Genomic DNA, 22858 nt, shown 5'->3' on the forward strand with positions numbered 1-22858 from the left:
TTTATTTTATTTGTACATTATGACATTAAAGTGCTGCAAAAACTTACATAAAGCACTTACAGCTTTGTAAGGATCAAGACATCAGTGAGCAGCAAATGAACAAATGATAAATATAAAGCATACAAAATAAATAGTGATCCATTTCAACATTCTTTAGAAAAATGACCGTATTATCTCCGTTTGAGGCATCGGCCTCCTAACATACCATCGTTGGAGCGCTATCAGGCCCATGTGCTGTCACCAGACGCTGCAGGAGCAGGACTAGCCTGGGCACTTTCTTGACTATTCTGGCAAAGTGCAGAGTTGGAGCTTCCCCAGGCTCGCAGGGCAGTCAAGTTACCCTCTGCTGGTTTTGCATTTCCATTTCATATGCTGGGATGGCTTCTGTTGTCTTCTACCTGAAGAAAGATAGCTTGCAAAGTTAGTCATGCCCAAGACAAAAGTTATTTTCATCTTTAAAAATGTGTTTCTGTTCTGCAGTTCAAACTTGCCTGTTTAGCTGCCTCTTGCTTTCCAATCTGCTGCACCATTTTATTAAAGATGCCATCCAGATCTTGAAGCATCTAGAACCTGGAAACAAAACCACATTTGTTATAGAGCAGCTCTTTGTACTTTCAATTGGGTTTAAAAATGATGTATCATAATCATTAAAACCTCGAAAATGAACATACTGTAGCAGCAGCTTCAACATCTTAACTTCTACACCTTGTGCAGTAAAAATCTCAACTGAGTACATTTTTTCTAGAATCAGAGAGTGAAGGACTCACCAGTGTCCTGTCACTGTCTGTCATAGTGTTGAGACGATGAGCGATGCTTAGCACGGTGCACTCTCCAAAATTGTCCTCTACGGTTTTCTGGACCACTTCATCTGTCCTGCAGACACACGGGACAAGAAGTCAAACTTTGACTTAAGGATGACCTGATCAGAATTTGTTTGTCAATGGTTGACATTCCAGATCTCGAAAAAATACAACATCGCTTGATCACATTGTTTTCAGTTTAACAGAATTTTATATGATCTCTCTGCATTCTCTTTCGCAGTTTACTGACGCCTCCAAAGAGCTTGTCCACCCTCAGTGCCCTTCGTGACAGCACCTGGAAGGACGGCTGCTACTGATGACCGGGTTAACTGGTGCAGTGTAAACCCTGCTGGCTGGGGCAACTCGCTACACCTCCACATACGTTTTTTCATTGGGACATTTAAATGGGTGTGACCAAAAATTAACTTTAAATCCTGCATAGAATCCAAAAGGGCCACAGCTGAACTCACGTCATCCATTCAGTTCTATGCAGAATTTATTAGGGAAAGATGGGTCGGTCCGTGCCAAGGGGGACTTGTTCCCTGTTGCTGTTGTGCAATAAACACACTGGCTGTAGGGTACCAGTAATATTAACCTGCTAATGAGGGCTGCCAGTTTTTATGAGCCTCACAATACTGTATTTGTACCTTTATTTTCAATAAATTTTTAACTAATCAGGTGTTTCTCCTCTGGCAACAAGCGCCAACAATGCTGCTAAAACTTAATTGGTCCCTGTTTGTTTGGGCACATTTGGTCTAACTTTTACATTAAAGTATGTGTTTGTGTACAAAGCTAACTATTGAGTGTGCTAATTATAAATATATATATATATATTGATGCAATATTAATGAATTTTAAATGTGACCAAAATGACACTGTCTGAATGTGTTTACAAAATCTGTCTCACTATGGCATCACAAAACTGCATATTCACACTTTAAAATTCTTTAAAGCCCTCAGAGGGATCTGTTCTTGTTGCACTTTGTAAAAAACTCTTAACTCACTTATACTTTTACGTTCTGTTTTCCAATGTTTGCACTTCCCTTTACATTTGTTTTTTCTGGATACAGTTAAAGAAATGTTTTCGGGAGATTTCACACTTCTACACGGCATAATGTAGCTCTTTGTGTGTACTCTTTGACTTGTGTTTTTAAGTTAGCGTCACCATGGCACATTTAACAAATTCCCAAATCCTTTTGTTATTGTGATAGACTGAATGCGTGAAACATTTTAATAAAACACTGATTTAAAGATTGCTTTTTCTTCACGACTTTGTAAAATCTAAACTGGCAACTTTTAAATAACTTATAAAGTCAATTTAGTCACATGTAGTCTTTATTTTGAAGATATTAATCAATTTTCTTGAATTATAAACACAGGCCACTCCCACTCCTAAACTGTTCCTCCTGATCCACTGACTGGATTTAACATTTCCCTTACACACTGTCAAATGTTTAAAAAGGTCATGTAAAAAGTCCAAACTTTCAGTCCTAAAAACAGCTGAAAACTACTTAAAACTGCTTGTAGAGGTGCATTATTTTTATGACGGGTCCAATTTTGAATTTTTTCGCCATACTATACTATTGCCTTTTGTTCCCCATTTTTGGGACATGCTAAATTATCAGGTTTTTGGCCTTTTTTGGACTTTATTTTCACTTTGTATACTATTACGCATCTCTATAAGCTATTCTATATCATTTTTAGCCATTTTCAGGAGCAGTCAAATTTGGACTTTTTTCGCCATACTATACTATTGCCTTTTTTTCGCCATTTTTTGGGACATGCTAAATTAGCTGTTTTTTTAGCCTTTTTTGACCTTTATTTCCACTTTGTACGCTATAACGCACTTCTACAAGCTATTCTAAGTCATTTTCAGACATTTTTAGGAGGGGTCAAATTTTGACTTTTTTCGCCATACTATACTATTGCCTTTTTATCGCCATTTTTGGGACATGCTAAATTATCAGGTTTTTGGCCTTTTTTAGACTTTATTTTCACTTTGTATACTATTACGCATCTCTATAAGCTATTCTATATCATTTTTAGCCATTTTCAGGAGCTGTCAAATTTTGACTTTTTTCGCCATACTATACTATTGCCTATTTTTTGCCATTTTGGGACATGCTAACTTATGAGGTTTTTGGCCTTTTTTGACCTTTATTTACACTTTGTATGCTATAACGCGCTTCTACAAGCTATTCTAAGTCGTTTTCAGACATTTTAGGAGGTGTCTAATTTTGACTTTTTTCACCATACTATACTATTGCCTTTTTTTCGCCATTTTTGGGACATGCTAAATTATCAGGTTTTTGGCCTTTTTTGGACTTTATTTTCACTTTATATACTATTACGCATCTCTATAAGCTATTCTATGTCATTTTTAGCCATTTTCAGGAGCGGTCAAATTTTGAATTTTTTGCCATACTATACTATTGCCTTATTTTCGCCATTTTTTGGGACATGCTAAATTAGCTGTTTTTTTAGCCTTTTTTGACCTTTATTTCCACTTTGTATGCTATAACGCGCTTCTACAAGCTATTCTAAGTCGTTTTCAGACATTTTTAGGAGGGGTCCAATTTTGACTTTTTTCGCCATACTATACTATTGCCTTTTTTCGCCATTTTTGGGACATGCTAAATTAGCAGGTTTTTGGCCTTTTTGACCTTTATTTATTTCCACTTTGTATGCTATAACGCCGCTTCTACAAGCTATTCTAAGTCGTTTTCAGACATTTTAGGAGGGGTCCAATTTTGACTTTTTTTCGCCATACTATACTATTGCCTTTTGATCCCCATTTTTGGGACATGCTAAATTAGCAGGTTTTTGGCCTTTTTTGACCTTTATTTCCACTTTGTACGCTATAACGCGCTTCTACAAGCTATTCTAAGTCGTTTTCAGACATTTTTAGGAGGGGTCCAATTTTGACTTTTTTCACCATACTATACTATTGCCTTTTTTTCCCCATTTTTGGGACATGCTAAATTATCAGGTTTTTGGCCTTTTTTGGACTTTATTTTCACTTTGTATACTATTACGCATCTCTATAAGCTATTCTATATCATTTTTAGCCATTTTCAGGAGCAGTCAAATTTTGAATTTTTTGCCATACTATACTATTGCCTTATTTTCGCCATTTTTTGGGACATGCTAAATTAGCTGTTTTTTTTAGCCTTTTTTGACCTTTATTTCCACTTTGTATGCTATAACGCGCTTCTACAAGCTATTCTAAGTCGTTTTCAGACATTTTTAGGAGGGGTCCAATTTTGACTTTTTTCGCCATACTATACTATTGCCTTTTTTTCCCCATTTTTGGGACATGCTAAATTAGCAGGTTTTTGGCCTTTTTTCACCTTTATTTCCACTTTGTACGCTATAACGCGCTTCTACAAGCTATTCTAAGTCGTTTTCAGACATTTTTAGGAGGGGTCCAATTTTGACTTTTTTCGCCATACTATACTATTGCCTTTTTTTCCCCATTTTTGGGACATGCTAAATTATCAGGTTTTTGGCCTTTTTTGGACTTTATTTTCACTTTGTATACTATTACGCATCTCTATAAGCTATTCTATATCATTTTTAGCCATTTTCAGGAGCAGTCAAATTTGGACTTTTTTCGCCATACTATACTATTGCCTTTTTTTCGCCATTTTTTGGGACATGCTAAATTAGCTGTTTTTTTAGCCTTTTTTGACCTTTATTTCCACTTTGTATGCTATAACGCACTTCTACAAGCTATTCTAAGTCATTTTCAGACATTTTTAGGAGGGGTCAAATTTTGACTTTTTTCGCCATACTATACTATTGCCTTTTTATCGCCATTTTTGGGACATGCTAAATTATCAGGTTTTTGGCCTTTTTTAGACTTTATTTTCACTTTGTATACTATTACGCATCTCTATAAGCTATTCTATATCATTTTTAGCCATTTTCAGGAGCTGTCAAATTTTGACTTTTTTCGCCATACTATACTATTGCCTATTTTTTGCCATTTTGGGACATGCTAACTTATGAGGTTTTTGGCCTTTTTTGACCTTTATTTCCACTTTGTATGCTATAACGCGCTTCTACAAGCTATTCTAAGTCGTTTTCAGACATTTTTAGGAGGGGTCCAATTTTGACTTTTTTCGCCATACTATACTATTGCCTTTTTTTCCCCATTTTTGGGACATGCTAAATTAGCAGGTTTTTGGCCTTTTTTGACCTTTATTTCCACTTTGTACGCTATAACGCGCTTCTACAAGCTATTCGAAGTAGTTTTCAGACATTTTTAGGAGGGGTCAAATTTTGAATTTTTTCGCCATACTATACTATTGCCTTTTTTTCGCCATTTTTGGGACATGCTAAATTAGCAGGTTTTTGGCCTTTTTTGACCTTTATTTCCACTTTGTATGCTATAACGCGCTTCTACAAGCTATTCTAAGTCGTTTTCAGACATTTTTAGGAGGGGTCCAATTTTGAATTTTTTGCCATACTATACTATTGCCTATTTTTTGCCATTTTGGGACATGCTAATTTATGAGAGTTTTGGACTTTTGTAACCTTTATTTTCACTTTGAATACTATTACGCATCTCTATAAGCTATTCTATATCATTTTTAGCCATTTTCAGGAGCTGTCAAATTTTGACTTTTTTCGCCATACTATACTATTGCCTTATTTTCGCCATTTTTTGGGACATGCTAAATTAGCTGGTTTTTTTAGCCTTTTTTGACCTTTATTTCCACTTTGTATGCTATAACGCGCTTCTACAAGCTATTCTAAGTCATTTTCAGACATTTTTAGGAGGGGTCCAATTTTGACTTTTTTCGCCATACTATACTATTGCCTTTTGATCCCCATTTTTGGGACATGCTAAATTAGCAGGTTTTTGGCCTTTTTTGACCTTTATTTCCACTTTGTACGCTATAACGCGCTTCTACAAGCTATTCTAAGTCGTTTTCAGACATTTTTAGGAGGGGTCCAATTTTGACTTTTTTCGCCATACTATACTATTGCCTTTTTTCCCCATTTTTGGGACATGCTAAATTAGCAGGTTTTTGGCCTTTTTTGACCTTTATTTCCACTTTGTATACTATTACGCATCTCTATAAACTATTCTATATCATTTTTAGCCATTTTCAGGAGCAGTCAAATTTGGACTTTTTTCGCCATACTATACTATTGCCTTTTTTTCGCCATTTTTTGGGACATGCTAAATTAGCTGTTTTTTTAGCCTTTTTTGACCTTTATTTCCACTTTGTATGCTATAACGCACTTCTACAAGCTATTCTAAGTCATTTTCAGACATTTTTAGGAGGGGTCAAATTTTGACTTTTTTCGCCATACTATACTATTGCCTTTTTATCGCCATTTTTGGGACATGCTAAATTATCAGGTTTTTGGCCTTTTTTAGACTTTATTTTCACTTTGTATACTATTACGCATCTCTATAAGCTATTCTATATCATTTTTAGCCATTTTCAGGAGCTGTCAAATTTTGACTTTTTTCGCCATACTATACTATTGCCTATTTTTTGCCATTTTGGGACATGCTAACTTATGAGGTTTTTGGCCTTTTTTGACCTTTATTTCCACTTTGTATGCTATAACGCGCTTCTACAAGCTATTCTAAGTCGTTTTCAGACATTTTTAGGAGGGGTCCAATTTTGACTTTTTTCGCCATACTATACTATTGCCTTTTTTTCCCCATTTTTGGGACATGCTAAATTAGCAGGTTTTTGGCCTTTTTTGACCTTTATTTCCACTTTGTATGCTATAACGCACTTCTACAAGCTATTCGAAGTAGTTTTCAGACATTTTTAGGAGGGGTCAAATTTTGACTTTTTTCGCCATACTATACTATTGCCTTTTTTTCCCCATTTTTGGGACATGCTAAATTAGCAGGTTTTTGGCCTTTTTTGACCTTTATTTCCACTTTGTATGCTATAACGCACTTCTACAAGCTATTCGAAGTCGTTTTCAGACATTTTTAGGAGGGGTCAAATTTTGACTTTTTTCGCCATACTATACTATTGCCTTTTTATCGCCATTTTTGGGACATGCTAAATTATCAGGTTTTTGGCCTTTTTTAGACTTTATTTTCACTTTGTATACTATTACGCATCTCTACAAGCTATTCTATATCATTTTTAGCCATTTTCAGGAGCGGTCCAATTTTGAATTTTTTGCCATACTATACTATTGCCTATTTTTTGCCATTTTTGGGACAGGCTAACTTATGAGGTTTTTGGCCTTTTTTGACCTTTATTTCCACTTTGTATGCTATAACGCGCTTCTACAAGCTATTCTAAGTCGTTTTCAGACATTTTTAGGAGGGGTCCAATTTTGACTTTTTCGCCATACTATACTATTGCCTTTTTTTCCCCATTTTTGGGACATGCTAAATTAGCAGGTTTTTGGCCTTTTTGACCTTTATTTCCACTTTGTATGCTATAACGCTTCTACAAGCTATTCTAAGTCGTTTTCAGACATTTTTAGGAGGGGTCCAATTTTGACTTTTTTCGCCATACTATACTATTGCCTTTTTTCCCCCATTTTTGGGACATGCTAAATTAGCAGGTTTTTGGCCTTTTTTCACCTTTATTTCCACTTTGTATGCTATAACGCGCTTCTACAAGCTATTCTAAGTCGTTTTCAGACATTTTTAGGAGGGGTCCAATTTTGACTTTTTTCGCCATACTATACTATTGCCTTTTTTTCCCCATTTTTGGGACATGCTAAATTATCAGGTTTTTGGCCTTTTTTGGACTTTATTTTCACTTTGTATACTATTACGCATCTCTATAAGCTATTCTATATCATTTTTAGCCATTTTCAGGAGCGCTCCAATTTTGAATTTTTCGCCATACTATACTATTGCCTTTTTTTCCGCCATTTTTGGGACATGCTAAATTAGCTGTTTTTTTGGCCTTTTTTGACCTTTATTTCCACTTTGTATGCTATAACGCACTTCTACAAGCTATTCTAAGTACTTTTCAGACATTTTTAGGAGGGGTCCAATTTTGACTTTTTTCGCCATACTACACTATTGCCTTTTTATCGCCATTTTTGGGACATGCTAAATTAGCAGGTTTTTGGCCTTTTTTGACCTTTATTTCCACTTTGTACGCTATAACGCGCTTCTACAAGCTATTCTAAGTCGTTTTCAGACATTTTTAGGAGGGGTCCAATTTTGACTTTTTTCGCCATACTATACTATTGCCTTTTTTTCCCCATTTTTGGGACATGCTAAATTATCAGGTTTTTGGCCTTTTTTGGACTTTATTTTCACTTTGTATACTATTACGCATCTCTATAAGCTATTCTATATCATTTTTAGCCATTTTCAGGAGCAGTCAAATTTTGAATTTTTTGCCATACTATACTATTGCCTTTTTTTTCCCCATTTTTGGGTCATGCTAAATTATCAGGTTTTTGGCCTTTTTTGACCTTTATTTCTACTTTGTATGCTATAACGCGCTTCTACAAGCTATTCCAAGTGGTTTTGAGCCATTTTTAGGAGGGGTCAAATTTTGACTTTTTTCGCCATACTATAGTTTTTGTGAAGAATGAGGGAAACCAGAAACACGAACCGGGAGGCCAAACCATATCTGAATTTTGAGGTTGGCTGTAAGTTCTTTAACCCTTAAAACTTGAGTAAATTGGTCTAATTTCTTTCACAAACATGGTAAGAAGGCAAGGAGCAAAGAAATGACCCAGAAATCAGGATTAAATTAGGAAAAAGTTAAAAAAAAATAAAAAAATGACCTCAGAATTAGCAAAAAAAACAAAACTAACAAAACAACAGGGAAATTACCTGTAAAATATTTTTGAAAATATATCTATGACTTAAAATACTTTAAATTATATAATTAAGGTTATTAGAAATATAGTTCACACGCTTTTTTTAAAAAAATGCACTAATTTTCTTGCAATTTACTCATTGCCCTGGATGGTTTTGGGTGGAGGTTTTGGCAGGCTATGTATGAATTCAATAAAGGACAATTAAGTTACTACTTACTACTTTCAACAATCTGTATAGATTTGCCTCCATGACTTTAAAGATATAATTTCAATCATCTTTGTAAACAGAATATCTTTGGGAGCAATACGTGTGTTAAAGGTATACTGGTTGGGCTGAAATTAGTACAACATGTGCTTGAAAATAATTAAAAGAAAGATGATTTTATGTTCTCTTTAACATTGTCAAATTTTCTCCTTACTGCATATTACTTGCTATTGTTGTCATTTTGTGTATTATAAATTGCACAAAAATAAGCATTTCTTTTAATAAGCACAGCAGGTGTTGGCATGCCTCTCTTCACATGGGGGCAGTATTAGATCTTGCAAGATCAAAATGACTGATTTACATAAGCAGTGTATTTACATAAGAGAAGTTGCATAAATATTTAATGTAAAAATGACAGGAAGAGCATACGCTTTCATCACATTTCTGTTTGAGGGCCAAATATTTATTTTTTACTGTATATTTGTAAGTTAACTTGACAAATACTCACAGTAAATTGCTGTATTTTGCCTTATATTTTCCATATTGCCTGACCTAAATTCTGACAGTCTTGGCATGTGACTTGAATGGTGGATGTTTTTACATTTTTGTCAAATCAGTGGTGGTAAAGATAGGGAACCAGGGATCTTGGGTTGCTGACAGAGGACCACGCAGACCCCAATGATGTAACAGCATCTCCAGACTAACCACAGATGCTAGAGACAGTAAGACCTCTCACTCTGCAGCTTTTGCTGGCACAGACATGGTCTTCAGTCTTGCTTACATTATTGTTAAAATTGTAAAATGTTAATAAAAACATCTGCAATGATATAAAACAGATAAAAGCATCAAATTCTGTTGTTGCCTTGGTTGCTATTTTAACAAAAAAAGAAAATACCACAGGGCTGCAGAGGGGGGTTGTTGGAGTAAAATGTAAAAATGTCCACCATTAACAGGCCCAAACCAATTTTTTAATTCATATTTACAGCAAATGTAGGCTTTGGAGCAATGCTACAAGCAAACAGCACAAGTAAGGGTTAATGGGAAAACAAAAAACAAATGAGCAAAACGTGAATAATCATTACAAAGTTAACAGTTTAAAACTATATCCTGCAGTTAAAAACTACTTTGTTTTTCCTGTTATGCATGCAGAAGGGTGAAGTTTGGGGGGAGTTGTGCAAATGTTTATTTTTGGCCAACTTTTAAATGGGCTGTGCAGAATAATGTGATTTTTAACCTTTTGAAACCTCAGCAAATTAGCTTGACTTTTTTCAAAAAAAAAAACCATAAGAAGGCAATGAGCAATGAAAGAAGAAATTTAAGAACAAGCTAGACTTAAGATATTGTTACTCTAATTTTACAATTATTCTAATAACTGAATCTTTGGGTTCATCACTGGTGATCTTGGCAAGTTTTTTTTAAAAAAATATACATCTTTTGAACTGGCTTTTGAGTTATTTGTAATAAATACAAAATACAACTCTTTACAGTCATATGTCCCTCCCTTGAGCCAAAATTAAAAAAAAAAAACATGTCTGTAATTCTTAAAATTATTTAATCCCTCCACCCTAAGAAATAACTGTCACACCCTAACTAAAATGTTTGGATGCTAAAATTACACACAAAATCCAATGACACAATGTACATTTTTTGCAAAATTCAACTGAGTGTGTCATCTTACCTTCGAAGACGATCTTCGGCCACACACCCAGTCTCAGCACCAGCGCATCCTTTCTCCACGGGGCTTTCCCCTCCTCTGTCCGCACCAGCATCACAAGAAACCATGAGACGGATGAGGCCTTCATGAGAAGAAGGACAAACACCACCACGGGACCTCGTTCTTCCCCTCCGGAGCTCGTCTCTCGCGGTTCGTTATGTCTGTGAGCCTGCTCCCCCTCTCGCCATGCCCGCCGCTGATCGCTCCCTGCCGCCGCCGCCGCTGCTGCTCCTCCTGCCGTCGCTGCTTCTGATCTGGTGCCTGGATGGGCCGGTGAGAGCAGCGGAGGAGGGCGGCGGCCTGCCCTCCTCCTCACCCGGGGACAATGGCCTCAGCGTCGCGGTCGGGGACCCGTCCGCCACCGAAGCGACCGCCTCCGGGCGACTCCTCAGCGCCTCGGCTCTGATGGAAGGTAAACAAAAACAAGCAGCAGCAGCTCTCCGTCAGGCGCTCATTGTTAGAGAAAATGGAAATGAGCTGCAACAGAAGACACAGTGTGACTCATAACTGGATCAGGTAGCAGCTCTGTGCATCCCGTAATTCGGCTGTTTGTTTGTGTGAAACTGAAGCCAATTACAACTGTAATACATTTAGGATATATTATATGATTGGCTTGTTTAGACACATCAAATTTAGGTTGGTGTGATTTTTAGGAGGCAAATGCTGTGAGCATGTCTATAAATACATTTGAAAATGAACAGAATGAAGCTTTTAATTCAATCAGACACTTTTCATTGACTTGAGTGTCAAAATAATAGAATTTAAAGTACTTTATGGTCTACTTTTGCACGCAAAAGACAGAAATGTGTCTTAAATTTCACACAATTGGCCTGCATGAAGGGGAGCACCAGGTACTCCCCGATGAGGACTGAAGCTGAAATGCTGTGTGCTGAGAGAGCACTCAGTGATTAGGCTATTTTAATGTGTAAAATTTTAGATATACCTGAAGATGTAAAGGACAAGCTGGCTAAATATAAGCCATTTTTGTGCAAAAATGTTTACCCATGGGTGGATTATGATAAAACAGGCCCCGCCACGTCTCTAACTTAGAAGGAAGACACACTGACTCTGAGGTGGTTTTCTGCATCTTTGCAGTTGTTATGCATCTTTTTGTGGATTTCTGTCTCTTTGTGGCAGGATTAAGACGTATAATGTAGTGGTTTGGAGGATTAGGGTTTTTATCTCTGGCCTGAGCAGGTGATGTATTAATGGGAAGCGTTATAATCCTGAACTGCTCTGCTGATACAGGACCTGAGCCTGTGCTCGCTGATGGCCCCTGTTTACAACTGCTGTGGGCACGGAAAACACCAAAGCACACTTGAGTGCTTTCTAGGAACTATTTCATGCCAAATTTGTACTGCACATGAGCAGTTATTAAGCTCGACTGAACTGAATAAAATGATATTGAATATACTTTCTTTTGAACATGAAAACAGGCTACTGTGCATTTGAGAAATAAAAATGTAGAAGTACACTAAAATTAACTCTGCTAGCAAAATTCACCTGATTAAGATTAAAAACTCTAGTTTTCATCCTTTTTCAGTCCCCCAACAACAGCCAAACATTGAAAAATTAGTAACTTGCTAAATATCTTCTACGTGCTCCTGCAATACTGTCGTAAGGGAAGAATCGTTGAACGGGACTTGGTTTTGATGTATTTTTCATTCTCCCACAGACTCGGCTGTGCCTGCCTCATCACTTTTTCATGGTGAGAGAAAGGTTACTGAGTACTGCTGGGAGGAAGTGGTGGAGGCTGGTCTGCATACAGACAGAGCGCACGTGCACAGAAACACTGGGGCGGGCGATCAGTATTCAATCATTTAGGAAAGCACCAATAGCCAATCTGAAAATATTGTCACATATCAATATCAAGGTATTGAAAATCATTTATTAAATGCCACAAAGAGGCATTTTCAAAGTCTCAATCAAGATACTTTTATCTTTTATTTTCTCCCCAGAGCCTCAGTTTGCCCTAAAGGTCCTGGTGAGGGACCTGGTGACCCGTCAGCCGCTGCCGGGTGCTTCGGTGGATGTTTACGTAAATCACACCTTGAGGAGCTCGGCCCGAGCAGGCCAGAGAGGTGACGTTCTGCTCTGGGTCACATACAGCCCAGGCCTCAGTCTGACACTGCTGGGCAGCATGGAGGGCTACGTCCCCAGCCCGCTGCCCTGGAGCACCGCCAAGAGACCCAGTGAGTAACACTAACAACTAGTTTTTAACCCTTTCGCTGTCCCAGAATGACGGGCTGGCGCTGAGGGATGCGCCTATTAATCGGCCGAACATTGGTGTCAGCCGATATTTGCCCAAGGTAACATTCATTGATGGCAGCGGCAGATGTTTTCCTGGTTTGTCACATAAGTTGTAAACAAGCTAAATAGCAGGGCTTAGAAACTAAAGGCATCTGGTGGGAAAATAGAAAATGTTTTTGGGAAGGACAGAGATCTATTCAGGGGGAAATTAGGTAATAAACTCACTATCGACACATCAGTGTGACAATGCTACACTGGGAACGATAACATCCATGCTGACATTAGCAGGAGGAGAGCTAAGTGTAAAAATTACAAGCTGCATCAGTGGTTTTAAAACAATACAGCACTAGAAGAAAGTTACCCCAAAAATGAATGAATATTGAGTGAATATTTTTTTTCTCTGAAAGATAATTTCAATATAAAATTAGAATAGTTATAAATAAAGTTTTCTGGATATTTGTCCAAATAATTTCTTTTTAAATTTTGCCCTTTTAAAAAAAACTCATTTTCATGTTATTTTCTTGTCACCTTTTCCTAATTTCTTGCAATTTGTGGGGCATTTTGCATGCCTTTCTCCCCATGATTTCAAAAGAAATCAAACCAATTTGCTCATCTAAATGCAGCACAAGAAAACTAATGACAATCCAGGTTTCAAGGGTTTAATATGAATTCTGCCGAAATTCTGAACACCAAACTATGACCAGCTGCTGGGTCGAAGCTGACTTTGACCTCCCCGATAAGGGAGAAGAGTAAGAATAAACAAAATTAAGACATTTAGCTGATACTCAGTTAAAAAAAAACTGAACTCAAGGATGCATTTCTCTTACACAAACACCATTTTTGCTCTATAAATATTATGGTGCTTCACAATAGTCTTTATCGCCATAAGTGAGCACATATTTCCTGCCATGCCAGCCCCCGTACTCACACAGCTGAATTATTCATGCTCATTACAGATTAATCAAGTGTCTGCGACAACATACAACTTGTCACTGAGGTTTGTTCACGATGAGGCAATTTATGTTCCCGCTGCACAGTCAAGTGTAACCGAACGCCGTCTTTTTATTGATTGTCTGTACAGCAACACGCAGAGCGTTGGGGGGAACATGTGCCTGCCTCAGCAAACTGTCTTTGTCCTGCGCTCAGTCGTGTGCGGAGGGGGGCGGGGGCTCTTTAGCCACAGCGGGCCTGGGTCTATTGTTTGTGCTCTCACTTCCTGTTACTGGACTGAGATGGAGCAGGTGTTGGGAGGGATGAAATCAAAGGGATGATGAAAGAGTGTCATCTGTCGAGAGCTGCTTTGCTCTGCAATATCAGAGGCGCCTCAGCCAGACATAAACAGCTTTTATGTCCAAAAAAACAAACCAAACCAAACAAAGGTTGACTTGTGTCTTTACTACTTAACCCCTGAAACCTGGACAGATGCCTTTCACAAATATTTAAACCTTTGAACTCTGAGCAAATTGGTACAATTTCTTTCAGTAACATGAGAAATAAGGCAGTGGGTAGTTTGGTAAGAAATGTTCCTCAAATTGCAAGAAATTGGTAGAAATAAAAAAAGATATATATATGTCAAGGAAACAATATCTGCATAACTATCACATTAACTTATTTTAAATTATTTTACAGAACTATTGTGAATTTTGAATTAATTTTCCCAGATTTTTTTCCTTTTATATCTTTTTTATAAACGTTTTTAAAGGGAATCAAGTGGTTTTGCTAAGGTTTTGAAAGGTTTTATTTTACACTAAATGTAAGTAGTAATTTTTCATCACATCAGTCGTTTCTCAAAGGATTATTGACAGATAATGTCTCTACCTTTGATATCCATTTTTCTTGGAAACAATTTGAAAACTTTATACTTTTAAAAACTGGAAAACATGCTGAAACAATATTAATATTTGTGTTTTATGTTTTACCATTCCTGCTTGTGTCCTTGCAGTTTTCTCCGCCGTCACGTTGCTGCTGCTCCCTCACAGTCAGGGAAACATCTGGCTGTTTGAAGACTCTGTGGTCATCACCGCAAAGTTACCTGGTGAGTTTAGACAGTTTTTTTAGATGTCAGAAACTATTTGCCTTCATATTAGCAAGCAAATCAAAACTTTGATTTATAGAAAAACACACCTTTCACTCTTTCTTGGGTTGCATTTTACATTGCAGGGCTTCAATTGAAAAGATTTTCAGTGGTTAAAGTAGTAAAGTAAGACTGGCGGTATATAACAAAACAGCAGAGAGCGACATGAACATGGAATTTGTGTCCCCTCCACTGCCACCCACTGGCCACTGGTAGGACTACAACATGTCAAATAGCTCACTCCAGGGTCAAAACTCAGACCACTGAAGCTGGAGTCAGACCAGTACCCCGACATACGTGGGGGTGCAAGGGCCCTTTTTATTGGTGCTTTCAGCTCTTCTTTTTAATTTTTTCTCTCTCATCTCTTAAAGCCAATCTATATTTAATGCAATAAGTGGTCATCTTAGGGTTAGAGTTGACATTGTGTGTCAAGATCTAGTCGAATCACATGCCTCTTGTTTTTACAGACAGCTCATCCCAACCCAAGGTAAAGTTCCCCAAGAACCTCCTCACAATGTCTGATAATAGCAACGTCTCCTCTGTGACTGCGTTTCTGACTGTACCACAGTACCATCTAGCAAAAGACTGCGCCAACTGCACTCCAGGCATCATCAGCAAAAAATCATGTGAGTGTTCAATAATGTTAAAAGCAGCTTAATCTTAGTCTTACGTGTTCGTTTTGGTTTGGTTATTACCCATCAGGGACTGTCTGGCACATTGTACGTGTTTTACATTCTTCATTTTTTGATATTTTTGGCTGTGTCCATGCATAAGGCATACATTTTGGCAAGGTTGTTTACTCTTGTTTAATCTTGGGATTTCCACCTTAGCTCCTACAATAAGTGTAAAATACACAGTGTAAACACAATTGTTTCATTCATACTGTTAAGTGCAAAAAAACTCGCTACTGAAACCCATTCAAACTACAATTTTTGATCCCACTGCCATCCAAGCATAAAGAATATACACTGTATTATTTCTGATGATATCTTCACAAAACACATGTATGTCAATGTTTAAAGTTTTAAAATTTGACAGTTAAGGATTTACTTTACCACTTAAATGTGATAGATTGACTCCTCTGACTGGATTTCAGCAGCGTTCAGAAGCATCGAGCTGAAGGCGGTGGCAGCTGTTGACATCGTGCTGTACTCTGGTGGCGAGGAGCTCCAGGTTCGGGGACCCATTCAAATCAGCCTGCCCCTGGGACACAGCACGCACCTCAGGGCCTCTGACACGGTGCCAGCCTGGGCCTTTAACCTGAAGACCGGTAAGCATGCAAAATAAAGTTAAAACATTGTTACATAGATAAAGCATTTAGAATTTAGATTTGATGTGATATCGTAATGTACAATAACAACAGGTGCCTGGGAGAATCAGGGTCTGGGAATAGTGAAAACAGTTGGCAATGAGCTGGTTTGGACATACACCGCCTCCCATCTGGGCTACTGGATTGCTGCCCCCCTTCCCTCATCAAACGGTAAATAACTCACTTTCATTAACTCAGCTTATAAAATGTGTTTTGGCAAATCATTTGCAAACATTTGTGCGTTTTTTTAACCATCTAGATTACTTGGGACATGGAGGCTCCATTGATTTCCTGTCATACCACACCTACCTATTGATGGGAATACTGGGAGCGACGCTGGCGATAGTGATTGGCTTTCTTTCCTTGCTACTGTGTCAATGCAGGTAAGAAAGCTGCTCAGAAATGCTATCAACTGCTTCAATTTACAGTATATACATTTTTCTTACATTACTTTCTATTAAGTAAGAATTCATTATTAATTGAAATTATTGACACGTGAACAAAAACACAGCTTTGAGCTCTAAATAAACAGTGCAGAGGTTTGATCTTGAATAAGCTACACCAATCGTTACATGAATATTTAAAATCACAGCAAAAATCCTTGATATTTGAGTTTTATCTTACAGAGAGGAGACTGAATATGCAGGAGTCTGTGCTAAGTCATGACCTTTTTTGCACTTTCTACTACATTAATGTCAAAAAATGACACAGATGGGTTTATGAAATTGGCTGAAAGTCCTGTGCTTCTCCTGCAGACGCTAAAGGGTGCCCACGGTGTCACTGTAATGACTCCAAGGAAAACTACCCTAGGGGTGTATTTTGGCGACATGCTAGTGAGACCAGGCTAAAATAGTTAAAAAAAAAAAAAAAAAAAGAAGCTTAAAATTAAAAACTTTAAGGTGCCCCTTTAGTTTGCCCTTACTGGGCCTGGCGTGTTTGAAACGCTGCCCTCTGAAACAGACCTCTATTCTGACTCAACTCTGTTTCTTCAATATAGGAGGGGATCTTATCGAGAGCCCAGGCGGAGGAGAGCGCGCTTTTCCAAACTCACAGTGGTGAAAAAAGACCAAACCACCTCCACCCACATGGAAGAAGGTCTGCTGTTCCGCTCTGGCGACAACAGCCTCGCTTCCTGCAGCGTCCAGTGTGAACCCTCGTCCACGCCGAGGCACAAAGCCAACTACAACATCTATGTGGAGGATCCAGGGAGTCGCCCGGCGGCTCCTCTTTATGAGAACATCGCTCTGGATCGGATCAAAAATTCCCAGCCGTCTCACTACATCAACAGTGAAGAGGTGGCTCGGCTTCGGGAGAAGTCTGAGCAGGCCAACATGAACACTGACAACTTCTTTCCTGATAAGTTGGTTCATATCTACAACCAGCCGGTGGCGATTATTCAGGCGCCGGAGCTTTTCAGTGCTCAGGAGCAGCATAAGTCTGCTACTTTCCCCCGCAATGGAGGCGAGTACGATGCTCACTCAGAGCCTGCCAGTAAAGACAGCTACACCCAGACCCTCCCCAAAGTCCCTCACCATCACCAAAGTGGCAGCAGCCCACAGCAGAGCAACCAAGACGAGCCCCAGCCTCTGGAGACGCCTCCTCCAGGTCAAGGCCCCAACGCCGTTGTGTGGGGACGCTACAGTAACCTCCTCGAATCCTCCGTCTCCGTACCTGGGACTCTAAATGAGGCAGCTGGTATGGAGGCCTTCAGCGGTGGTCATGGCGTACCCAGCGAGCTGCAGGGGATTTCAGAGCGCACCTTGCTGGAACTGACCCGCGGCAAGTCTCACCCAAGAGCCTGGTTTGTCTCCTTAGACGGAAAGCCCGCTGCCCAGGTTCGCCACTCCATCATTGAGCTCCAGAGCCGCCACCGCCCACCGAGCAGCAATGACACCAGCCTGGACTCAGGGGTGGACATGAACGAGCCCCAGCAGAATATCCGCGAGACGGAGCGTGACAGGCCCTCAATCAGGGCCTCTTCGCTGCAGCACCACAGCCGCGGGGGTCGCTACGGCGAAGAGCAGGACCTGAGCAGCAGCGAGAGTGGCACAACGGCCACCTGCACGCCAGAGGACCCTTCCCTGAGGAACATTTTAGACGGGAGCAGCGGGGCTATCCCCAATATTCCCGAAGAGCGAGACGGGATGGATACATCCAGCGCTCAGGAGGACAGCGAGTCAAGAGGTACGCCGCCTCCACGGCGTCTGAGGAAGGTGAGAGAGAAAGGGAAGACGGAAAAGAGGAGCGCGAAGCATGTCCGTGAGGGGCGACCTCTGACCAAGCGGAGTTAGAGCATTGTAAAGCATTTCTGTTGTCTAACTTAAATGTCCAATCAACCATTTAACCCACATTTTGCTATGGCAGTGATACTCAACTTATGCCTGTGGGCTAAATCTGGTCCCAAAACAGGATGCCGGGCTCAAACATTTTCTAATTGATAATGAAAATAAAGATTTATAATGGGAATTGACTTCGTACTTTTAGAATACATAAAGTGCCATAGTGAATGAAACCGCATCAAAACAGAGCATCTACATCAAAAAAAGTGCCAGTGGAGGACCCCAGCACCTCCCAACAGAGGTCCTTACTGAACCCCAAATGTCCTAAAATCCTAGAAATGTCCAGAAAACTAAAATTTCTGAAAATCCCAGAAATGCCCAAAAATCCTAGAGGTACAACAACCTTGAAATCTTCTTAAATCCTAGAAGCTTTCTAAAATCCTAAAATTGTCCTGCAACCCTCACAATGTCAGAAAAGACTACAATTGTCCTGAAATCTGAGAAATGTCCTAAATCCTAGAGACATGTATGGGGCTGCTGTGACTGGCCCTGCCCCCTGTCAATTTGCAAAAGTGGCCCCAAAGCAGATTAAGTTGAGTATCCCTGTGCTGTGGTATCATTAGTGCTGAGTGATCCAAATTTGTTTTTACCACTTGTGCTCACGCCGGCATTGTTGTTGTTAAGTTTCGTGATTGTACAACTTTGCCAAAGAATGCTATGCTTAAAAAAACAAAGCAGGATCAGTGTCACGTTCAAGCACCATTTTCTCCATTTCTCTGAAGATCACCAGCGAGATTCTTCACAGCAAAATGTCCGTGTGAACACGAAATCCCACAGCCCCCAAGTACTGGCAAAATAGAGGGTGCCTTCTTACTGCCTGTCATCATTAATATGATCACATGAGGCACAGTTTTTGTCTGTATTTACTTAAATCTGGTGAGTTTGCAGGATGGACACAGGTACAGGTCTATGTGTAGTGCACTTATCCTCACCGTAAATGCCTGCTGTAAATTAAATACGACGTAGAAGCTTTCCCTGTTTGCAGTGCTTCTTTTAAACATCCAGCCTCATTTTGGTAAAAAAGAGTCTGGGGTTCATGACAAATTCAAGTTTTTAACTCATGACGTTTTGTCGCGTTTGTTGATGACTAATCTAACTCCAGTGGATTTTGGAGTGATGTACATTGTAAAGTTAAGCTGCCATGTTGAAGTTACCGCACCTAATATTGGAGGTTTTAAGCCGACGGTTGTTTTCGAATGCATGAAAATGAATGTCTACCTGTGTGTATGAAAATGTTTTTACTGTAGAGCAAACATTACTTCATCATAGCTGTTCGATTACTTATTGAATATTTTGTTTCATAGTCTAGTCTTGGAGAGAGACTCAGTGTTGTGCTGCCAACTGTAAGAAACTAAAACAACAATAGCCCTGGATTTGTACAAGAATCACACCAAATATCCGGAAGCTCAGTCAACAATTTTATCTGATTAAGTGACGGATGACGAAGCCTGCCTGTCTGAATCACATGGGTTAGTCGGAGGGTAGACGACAAAGCGAATAAGAGCAGGACATGAAAATCAGATGAAGCTGGCCAAGAATACTTGCAACAGTAATGGCAGACGGCATTACTGCTCAAAGTAAAAATATTTTCACTGTTTGCTCTCCTCTGTGACTGGAATTTACAGCTGAATGTTCACACAAGGAGAAAATATGGCCGTTAAATGAAAAGTTTGTTGACATGTTTTGTTTTTATGCGTTTGTTTTTCCCGTGCCGCCCAGCACGTTGTCCGCCTGCGTCTCCCGTCCGCCTGATTCCATGTGAACGCAGCATTAAAAAGCAGTAAATGCTGGTTGGTTTGAAGGATGCTGTTAAGATGCTCTGAGGAAACTATTTGATCTATATTTGCAATGTGAAGTTAAGGAGGCCAACACAGCTCAGCTCAGCTTTGCCCAACCAAGTAATGCATCATTTTCTTTTTAATAACATGCAGTATTATCACTTGTAATTATTTTATTTACATTAATTTGGTGCCTTGGAGTTTTGCTTTCACAGCCTGTATTATGAGATCTCTTAACACTCACAAAAACATAGGGCTGTACCAAATGATTTGAATCTTCCCTCTTAACGTTTACATTCAAATTCTGGATCAACATGCTATCAAATGTTGTGATGGTCTATTTATTTATTTATTTATTTGCAAGTCCTTTCATTCTGCTGAAAACTGGTATTTCTGCACAGTTGCAGATTAAATTTTAAGTATTATTTATAAAATTAAATTGCAGTTGAGGCTACATAGGATTGTTTCTGACTCACGTGATTCAAACATTTCCAATAACTTTACGCTGTTAGATCCAGAAGTCATAATTAATTGGAATTTCAAAAAAATTAATTATTGTTAACATTAACAACATGTTTTTATCGAATTAAATATTCTGCAATCCCTGTTTGTCGTTTAGGCTTTGAAAAAATATTTGCCCACACCTGTATTAACAGGGTGGTTTTGCAGCAAACCATAAATTACACTAAATAATTAAATAAAGGGAATATTATTGTTAAAAGACAAAGGAATTATTTAAATGGAGGATTTTGTTCAAGTTTTTTTTAGGGTGATGAGGTCATAAAATCTGATGTTCAAATAATAAAAACAAAACTTAGAAACTCAAAATCAGATACAGCCCTATAATAGATTTACTTCATCACTTCGATTTCTTTGTACCCAGAGCAACTTGGTGCAGTTTCTTTCATTAACATGGTGGCAAATTAACAACTTGGTTAAGAATGTCGCAATAAATCAGAAATTTTAGACATTTATTGGAAGGAAAACTCCTTCAGATGTATCATCTTGTTTTTGAGGGGGTCCTAATTAGTTGTTTTAGAAAATCAGATTCAAAAAGGTCTAGGTAGGAAAAAGAGAAATGCATTTCTAATTATCGTAATGACATTTAAAATTATGTCACAGAATTATTATACATTTTTAAGCACTTATTCCAAGTCATTTCCATGGTTGTTTGTTATTGTTATTGCTTTATTTTTTTGTAATGTTCCAGTAATTTCCTTGTACATTTTACTAATTTCTTGCTAATTTTTGGGTCATTTCTTCATTCACTGGTTTTTGAAAGAAATCAAGGCATTTTGCTCCGGTTTCAAAGGGTTTAACTTAACTTAAGGGTTTTACATTATTTTTGTTAAATTTTTAAATTAAATATTGTACAGACATTTGAGGTGCCAAGATGAATCCCTCCAAATTTGGTTTGTGATTTATGTTCCAACACCATCACAAGGTCAACGTGTAGTTTTGTGTCGAACGTTTCAACAACTAACGGATGGATTCACTTAGATGAATTGTAATAACTTCACAGGTCAATACTTTGGTTTAACTTTTAGTTCAACTAATATTCAATAAATGTTCCTGGTATGTCTGTTTCTCACATTTTTGCATCCACTTATTGACACGCCAGCTTTTGTCTTGAAATTAAACACATTGCACTTTAATATGAGCTCGGCAAACAGCATCCCCACAAACCTACTCAATTTTGAATGTAAATACAAAAACAGCAATGATAACAACACAATACTGACCATTTATAATAAAGTCTGTTGCAACACTGGCCGCAAATACCACAAAGCACTTTTATGAGCAATATTTACCATTAACTAAAATCAAAAATTGAACTTGGCAGCGACAATTTTGCCATATTTAGTCTTCCGTCATATTGTAAATTTTCCCTGATGAGTTGAAGTTGTATGTACAAAACTTGATTCTGTAGCTTCATTCATGTGTTTTTTGGTATGTAAATAGCAAAATGACATTTAATGTATCATGTAGCTGTGATTTCACTTATTTTGCCGTTTTCTGTTTGATTTAAAAGTCTGGGAGGTGCATTAGTGTGTTCAAGTGAATGGCTGAATGACTTCTGAACCAGTCATTGGAGATATGTTACAGTTTATTTTTAAGGTTTGTCTTTTACAAAGGGAGTGTGTGACAAGCCCAAGCTTTGTGATTTTAAATGTAGCAACAAGTTGAGCACTTAATCATTCAGTATGCTTACAGATGAAAATACTTTCAGCTTTAAAACACATCACAGCCCAGCTTACACAGCAACACGAGGAGTAGTTTGTGAACACTTTGTGCTGATTATTCTTGACAAAGAAATCAAACTTACTGCCACTCCTGTTTCAAACTGATCTCGCTGAATGTATTTGTATTGATTTTAATGTATTCTATAGCGTGCTCCTTTTGTGTCTAGCCATTGAATCTCATGAGCTTTTGTTTCTCGTTTGTTCCACCTCTTGTGTTTACCTCTGTAATAATGGTAGTGTTACTAGTCTTGCCTTTTTGTGCACTAAATTAATAAACTTTACTTGATACCAGTTACAGTATCTTTTGCCAGTCTTTTTTTTACAACTTCTTGAAATTTAATTTCAGCACAATTACCAAAAAAAC

The 22858-nt window shown here is 38.4% G+C and overlaps 3 protein-coding genes across 5 annotated transcripts in view; 2 read left to right on the top strand and 1 right to left on the bottom strand.

Annotated features, from left to right (window-relative positions):
• Window positions 1-2055, top strand: part of LOC121963000 (SLAIN motif-containing protein 1-like) — a 41775-nt gene extending 39720 nt beyond the window's left edge. For both annotated transcript variants that reach the window (XM_088074831.1, XM_088074829.1), the window contains one exon: window positions 1042-2055. In XM_088074831.1, the coding sequence (XP_087930957.1) occupies window positions 1042-1117 (76 nt within the window). In that variant the 3' untranslated portion in view covers window positions 1118-2055. The remainder of the gene's footprint in view (window positions 1-1041) is intronic.
• Window positions 81-10599, bottom strand: LOC148185469 (ATP-binding cassette sub-family C member 4-like). Its single transcript, XM_088074832.1, has 4 exons — window positions 10466-10599; window positions 768-873; window positions 492-570; window positions 81-398 (listed from the first exon to the last, which is right to left on the bottom strand). The coding sequence occupies exons 1-3, from the start codon at window positions 10567-10569 to the stop codon at window positions 535-537; spliced, it is 246 nt and encodes an 81-aa protein (XP_087930958.1). The 5' UTR covers window positions 10570-10599; the 3' UTR covers window positions 81-398; window positions 492-534.
• Window positions 10600-10687: 88 nt separating this feature from the next.
• On the top strand, window positions 10688-22785 carry fam171b (family with sequence similarity 171 member B). 2 transcript variants are annotated; one of them, XM_042513353.2, is made up of 8 exons: window positions 10688-10913; window positions 12460-12693; window positions 14694-14786; window positions 15293-15451; window positions 15922-16095; window positions 16189-16305; window positions 16394-16517; window positions 17132-22785. In XM_042513353.2, the coding sequence occupies exons 1-8, from the start codon at window positions 10688-10690 to the stop codon at window positions 18423-18425; spliced, it is 2421 nt and encodes an 806-aa protein (XP_042369287.1). In that variant the 3' UTR covers window positions 18426-22785. The 2 variants fall into 2 exon arrangements, with proteins under 2 accessions (XP_042369287.1, XP_042369288.1); XM_042513354.2 differs by having other exon boundaries at window positions 15925-16095.
• Window positions 22786-22858: the final 73 nt, after the last annotated feature.

The sequence above is a fragment of the Plectropomus leopardus genome, chromosome 24 (genome assembly GCF_026936395.1).
Source record: "Plectropomus leopardus strain MGB_pleo_1.0 chromosome 24, ASM2693639v1, whole genome shotgun sequence".
Taxonomy (NCBI): Eukaryota; Metazoa; Chordata; class Actinopteri; order Perciformes; family Serranidae; genus Plectropomus; species Plectropomus leopardus.